This window comes from Chrysochloris asiatica, unplaced genomic scaffold (assembly GCF_000296735.1).
Source record: "Chrysochloris asiatica unplaced genomic scaffold, ChrAsi1.0 scaffold00020, whole genome shotgun sequence".
NCBI classification, from domain to species: Eukaryota; Metazoa; Chordata; class Mammalia; order Afrosoricida; family Chrysochloridae; genus Chrysochloris; species Chrysochloris asiatica.
In genome coordinates, this window is record NW_006408538.1 from 17,752,785 (window position 1) to 17,759,981 (window position 7,197).

General features: G+C 42.3%; 1 protein-coding gene across 1 annotated transcript in view; it reads left to right on the plus strand.

Moving 5' to 3' along the window:
- Positions 1-1,884, plus strand: part of NUDT13 (nudix (nucleoside diphosphate linked moiety X)-type motif 13) — a 28,128-nt gene extending 26,244 nt beyond the window's left edge. Inside the window, 1 exon segment of the mRNA XM_006878408.1 lies at positions 1,684-1,884. Within this exon segment, the coding sequence (XP_006878470.1) occupies positions 1,684-1,884 (201 nt within the window).
- The last annotated feature ends 5,313 nt before the right edge of the window (positions 1,885-7,197 follow it).

Here is a 7,197-nt window from a genome sequence, read left to right on the forward strand (position 1 = left end):
TGGCCCAGGATCGAACATTGTTTCGTTCTGCTGTGCATGGGGTCGCTATGAGTCAGTTCCGACTCGATGGCACCTGACAACAACAACAACAACAACAGGATGCAGCAGGTCTCCAGTCAAGAACACTTCTTTAGCTACCGTAGGCATGCCTTGCTCTTCTGGCCTCGCAGCCATGTAGACCATTGGCCTCAGCCTTGCTTGGGCAAGTGTTACAAAGCTCTTTTAGCCAGTCTGTGAATGCCTAAAGGACACATTCTGCAAGCACTCCTGTCAGAAAGCACTCAACATTACCCAATCCAAGGGCAGGGGAGTCCACAGCTGTTCTGTTTCTCCATGCTATTAGCTCTGCTATCACCACTTCAGGGAACCTCATACTCCACTCATGCTCTTCTTTCTCGGTGGTCCTGGAATCTATTGTTCCTGCTCCTGAGATGGCTCCTTAAACCTAGCAGGATGGCAAAACTAACCAATCCCAGTGTTAGAATTCCGGGCACCCTATTTGCACGGTCCTTCTCAATCATTTGATGGGAATTAAGACAACTTTGGATAGCAAAGCTCTTATCAACTAAATTCAGGGCACAATAGTCAAAGTAAGACCTCAAAAGGCTAAGATGGAGCTTAATGTGCTGCTTATGTAACACTATTCTTTACATCGTATTAAATAAGCTAGAGATGATTTAAATTGAGAATGTATATAGGTTATGTGCAGATATACCCTTATCTTCTGGAAGTAATACCCCTTGGATATAGAGGGATAGTAACTGTAGGCAAATTTAATGACTGATTTCAGGACTGGTCGGGGACTAATGACGTAAAATCATAGGAACTTCGTGTTGGCGTCTCTCACCTCATCTTGTTCTTCTGTAGCATCATTGGCAGATGTCCCAAGTCTGCCTGCTGTCCACTTCCATTTCTGTACCGTGATTCTCTATCACCTGTGGGCACGGCTTCTACTGTTGTGCTCTTTGCAAATAAGATACAATGCTTTTTTTTAACTCTTTATCGTGAATTGAGTGAAGGTTTACTGACAAGATCATCAGCTTTACATTCAGCAAATTATACTTTGTTTCATCTCAATGATTACAATTCCCTCCCTGCAACAATGGTTATCCTGCTTCCTCCCTGTGGCTTACCATTTACATCTTATATTTCACAAATGAACAAAGTAAAAGTATTCGATGTACACATACAATACAAAACAAAAAATGTATATTCATTTAAATGTCTAAAGGGCACATTCTGCAAGCCAGCCTCCTACCCATAGGCGCACAGTCTTACTCAGTCCATGGGCCTGGAGCCCGCAGCTGCTACTGTCTCTGTTGTTGCCGCTTTTCTAGGTAAGATCTCACGCTCCACTCCATACAACGCTCTTGATTACCATTAACCCTTTACTTTTAACAAAGAAAAACATTTGTGTGTTCTTCTAAGAGTTAATCAATAGAAGCACAATGAAAAACAAATATTATTTATAATTTACCCTTCATGATAACCACTCTTCAGAATACATATTACTCCCCCCCACCACCACTATTTTTTTTAAAAATATATTTAACTCTCATCTATTAATGATGTCTCTTTTGATCCCAGGCAATATCTCAAACTGATTTTCTTCCAGCCTTAGATTCTGGAACAATTTTTTGGTAGCTCTGAACCTCACAGCCTGCTCCTCCTTGTATCTTTCAGATCCAAGTGAACTTTAGAGAACTGGAGGCAGCTGCCTGGTTCAGCCATGAAGAGGTGGCCACAGCTATGAGGAGAAAGACCCCATATACCTCAAAACAGGAGGGAACCTTCCCATTTTGGTTGCCCCCCAAGTTGGCGATTGCCCATCAATTGATTAAGGAATGGTTAGAAAAACAGAACTGATCTTCTGTGCCTGCTTAGCCACCTACACCACTCCTGAGTGTCTCTGAGGAGCATGCCAGAGATCACTTGATAAAAGGGAGGTGACAAAGGTCGCTTCCGGGTCAGTCTCATAAGACAGAGCAGAAGTGAGCCTTCCACAGACCACCTCTACTAGCAGTTTTAACCAAAGTCCGTACTAATGGGCCATCAAAAATGTCACTGTTGAGAAGAAAAGCTGGTTTGAAAAGTCAGCTGTTAAAGTCAATGGGGAAGACCGAGGCATCCATCTGCACGTAGGCCTTTTTCCACACATTTTCTCCACACTTGGAAGCAAGCCTCTTCTGGCATGTGATTTGTTTACGCTAACTGCCAAATGTGCCTCATAGTGTAATTTTGGTTAAAATTATTTTCTTGGTATTGAAAATATATAGGAAATCTTAAATCAATCTTGAGTTACTTGTTACTTTATAGGATAGCAGTTTTGGAATTTTGACTACAGGTGTTAAGTCACTTGAAGGGATGTTGGCACAGGGACAGGGCTCCCTCTGTACTAAGCCTGATGCAGGCGGGCGCTGAGAGGTAGTAGGTGGTCCCATGTACCTTAAGACAGTCTACTTGTTCAGTTTTTTGCCCAGAGAAAAGCCCAGTGGCCATGACTAATGGCTGCCATTTCCACATTCAATAAATGTTGACTGATTTTCAACTAAGGGATTAGGATACACGGTAGTTCAAAGAGTCATGATATTTCATTAAGTTATCTAAAAGAGAGAGTAAAGTGGTTCCACTTCTTGAGTTTTATAGGATACACTAAATTTATGAATTCTCATCGTTCCCATATGCCATGCTATAGAAAAACAGAACCATCTTCTGTGCCTGCTTAGCCACCTACCCCACTCCTGAGTGTCTCTGAAGAGCATGTCAGAGATCTGTGTCATGAAAGAGATGATTTGAGGGAAATAAAATAAAATCCCACACCTTTGTTCAGATGTGTTTATCTGTCCTCTGAAGTGAGGAAACTGCAGAAGTTGGGATAATTTGGGCAGCAAGGGGGTGGGGTCATCTCTTTATTGGTGTGACAGGTGTTAAGTTTGCAGAAAGACTAATCAATGTGCAGGTAAAATACTCTAAAAATTAAGCTAGAAAAGAGAGTCATTCTCATCTGAAGTTAACCAGATGATTCTAGGTTGTTGTTGTTAAGTGCCGTCGTGTCGGTTCTGACCCATAGCTACCCTGTATAGGGTTTCCGAGAAGTGACTGGTGAGCTTGAACCGCCGACCTTGTGGTTCAAATGGCTTTGCAGTCTGATGCATTAACCCACAGTGCCACACCAGGAGACTAGGTACAATTCTATTAAAAACACAAACCCCAGGAATCCTAAGAGTATTCACACATCAAAGGCTCATGTTTTTAGGTGCCATCAAATCGGTTCCAAATCACAGCAACCCTATATAGGGTTTCCAAGGAGCAGCTGTAGGGTTTGAGCCACAGACCTTGCAGTTAGCAGCCCAGCGCATATCCTACAGTGTGACACCAGGATAGCAGAATCTCATAGGACTAAGTAAAAGGGATTCTGGAACAAAAAAGTTAAAGTACTCTTTACCCCAAAGGATCATTGTCAGCAAACCATCACTCTTTGGGGAAACCAGAATGCCTCATCACAGAATGTAGTGGGGTGGTATGTGATGGAACGTGACTGGTCTGTTAGATTGGTGGTTTGCCTTTATGTAGACTGAACCCAGCAGGTAGGAGGGAAAAGCACTCTTGCAAGAGGAGTTTTGAGATTTCTTCATATCTTGCAGTCAGAAGAAAACAGTTCAGGGTCCATGTGTATTACCCTCTCCCAATCTTTTCTATCTCTATGTGGGTGTGTTTGTGAGTACATGTGTAAACATGAAAATACTGACAGATAAGGGGAGTGTGCAGGATTCCTGGCTGTGACTCTCAAAATGATCGTGGAGTAACTGTTTACTTTTTGACTGATGTATTTTCTTGGAAAAGCAAAGATGACAATGGCTAATAGGAGAAGCTACAACATTGAACTGTTTCCCAGGAGTCTGTGGGAGGAGGGCTTTGTTTTAGACTTTGAAGGCTATCTGAAAGCTGAGTCAGAAGAGGGCAGGATGGGAACCGAGGCAGATAAAGGACATGGCAGATAAAGGACATGGCAGATAAAGGACACTTTGGTACAGGGCTTACCTGACTGTACAATATTTATGTGGAAATGAATTATGACAGGGCATTGTAGGATAAGCACTGGATTGCTAAACTGCAAGGTCATTGCTTCAAACCCACCAGCTGCTACTCAGAAACTGACTCAACTGAAGGCACTTACCAACAAGCACAAAGAAGAGCCCAGCTGTGTCCACGAAGCTGAACAGCCAAGCAAGTAAAACTTGCAAACAAATGCATTTGCCAGCAGAGTGAGCCTGGCTCCAGATAAGTACGCCCTGGTAACTGCAATGAAAACGCAACTCATATTCTCCTGACAGTTCCTGTCCACTTTCCATTTCTACCTAATAGTCACTCCTTAAGGAAAATGAACTGAACTACAAGCACCTTGTGAGGAAACCTTTTTCTCACAGGCACACTGCTATAGCATTATGGTACCTCATTTTTCAACAAATGTGAAATGTAATTTCAAAATAAATAATAAAAGTAAATCTGTTTAAAATTCTTTAAAACATTAGGCTGCCCTGTTATTAAGAGTGTATTTTGAACAGGTGCTTTTGTTCAATCCGTGTATGACGTCTCCTCTCTTCCTTAGCTCATGTCAATAACACTGTAAACAGAGGAAATACTGGAGGGGGTGAGATACTGAGTTTCCACTAGTTCGGAATCATACGTTCCAAAATGGAAACTCTACTATTATCCCATTCTCCTGATTGCTCTTTCGTCTCTGGAGAGGGAGCATGATGGAATGCTTCCCCGCCTCTTGACTTTCACATGACAAGATACAGTGAGGGCCTGTTTGCTGCATGCAGTCACAGTAAAGGAAAAATCACACACAGATCATATACTGACATAGTAGCTGAAATTTAAGTATAGATCAGACAACTCTTTTTAGGAGAAGTATGAGAAGTATCATAAAAAATAAGTATATTTCATTTTGGCAATACCTTGTTAAATGCTGTCGAGTCGGTGCCAACTCATATAACAACCCTGTATAGGGCTTCCAGGAGTCCTGGGATGACGCTGTAGGACAAGCTCTGGGCTGCTAACTGCAAGGTGGCGGTTAAAACCAACCAACTGCTCCTTGGAAACCCAATACAGGAAATCCAAAGCTATGAGAAGGAACCAACTCGAAGGCATTTAACAAGTAGGAATTTCATGGAGAGGCTGGAGGGTTTGAACAGCCACCCTTGTGGCTGTTTGAACAGCAGTCCCATGCTTATCCTGCAGTGCCTTACCATATATAGCTGATTCATACATCAGTTATATTGAATATTAAACCTCAATTAAGTGGAGCCGTTAGGTACTGCAAACAGTTAATGAGTGGGTGCTGACTGAAAACTTGAAAGATTTGTGTCCATCTAGAGATAAATGCCTTTAAGGAAGGCCTGGCACCCTGCTTTGAAAATCCTTCAGGAGACTTCCACTCAGAGACACAGGCGGGCCTCAGGAGTCGGGAGCAATGCAACTGTTGTTTTCTATAAGATGGAGACTAGTAACCATGTTGACAAATCTCATGTTTAGATTTATATAAAGTGCCTTTTAACCTTTTTTAAAATCTGCAGCAAAGTCTCTGTGATAGAATTAGCATTATATAAAGCCCCAATCTCCTCCAAAAGAGGGTAGCAGTAGGTGAACATTTGATCAAAGATTCTATGGATGAATCCTGATGAAAAGGAGGAAAATGCAGAATAGAATTTTCAATTTTCATGGAATGCAGAATTTCTAGAGCCATGGAGGCTGGATAAGCCCCTAAAACTATTGCCCAAAGATAATCTTTAAACCTTAAACCAAAAACATTCCCTTAAGTCTTAAAACCAAACAACACTTAAACTCAATTAGTGAAAAATGTCTGCCTTGAGCATTATGCTCTTTTAAGAACTAGCTATATGGAATCAAAGGAGCTCTGGTAGCATAGTGGTTACAAATCAGGCTGCTATCCTCAAGGTTGGCAGTTCGAAACTACCAGCTGTTCCGCGGGAGAAAGATGAGGCTTTCTGCTCCTGTAAAGATTTACAGCCTCAGAAACCCTGTGCAGAGTTGCTATGAGTTGGAACCCACTCCACGGTACTTAACAACAATATATGGAATCATACTGACAGCAGCAACTTGAAAGATGAGATGGGAACCTTAGTAGGCAGTGACTATTATTAATGTGGAAGGAACAATTCAGAAAAAGAGGGTAAAGATAGTTGTACAATAAAGAATACAATTAGTGTCATTAAATTGTACATGTAGAAATTATTGAATTGGTTATGTTTTGTTGGATATATTCTCAACAACTACAACAATAATAATAAAAAAGTAAGGTAGCATTTAGGGGGTTTTCACTATCTTACTTTATCTACCTGGCTCAACTTTTTAAATCCTCTGGTAGGAAGCGGACGACACCCCACAGGGTACAGATCGGGAGAGAGTTCTTAGTCCAGCGCTATTCTCTGTTTCTGGTGTAAACTGAATGCATTTACTGTGACTCTTACAAGGGCAAACCAATGCACCACAACAGAGCTTTGACCTTCATATCTTGAATTTTGTCTTCAAGTGGGGAGTGAAGTCCTTGAGAAGGTTGTGCCCAAGAGCACCTCCTGGTTTCCTAGCTTCCTAGCTCTGGCCACTTTCCATTTGCCCATCTTAGTCAACTTTTTGATGGGTCAGACATTCATTCTTAAAAACAGACCTCTTAGAGAACAAACAAGATGGCGGATCGGGTAGAATTGCAGTAAAGTAGCCCCGCCAGCAACAACACAGAATACCCGAACAAGCAGGCTCAGGGGATGGTCCCAGAACTCTGAACTACATACAAAGGAATATTTAGAAAGTTGGAAGGCTTACAGTTGGGGAAATTTGTGGTAGAAGCAAGAAATCCATTGCTTTCTAGTCCGGGAGCTCAGTTGCTCCAGGCGGGGGAAGGATCGGAGCGGCCACAGACGCCTGGCAGAACAGCAGAGATAAAAGTGTGGACATTCTTTTCTCTTGGTAGCTGTTCACTGGTCCCTTGCTGTCTGTGTACCTCCATTCAGGTGACTGTAGGGGTGCCTGAGCTAGTGGGCACCCCAGCCCCACCCTCGGAGGGTTCTACTACGCATGTGCACAGAGCTCCTTGAAATTTAAAGAGACAGTTTCCAATTAAAACCAAACGGCACAGCTGGCCCTGAACTGTTTCAACTAGAAAAAAGGACTGAA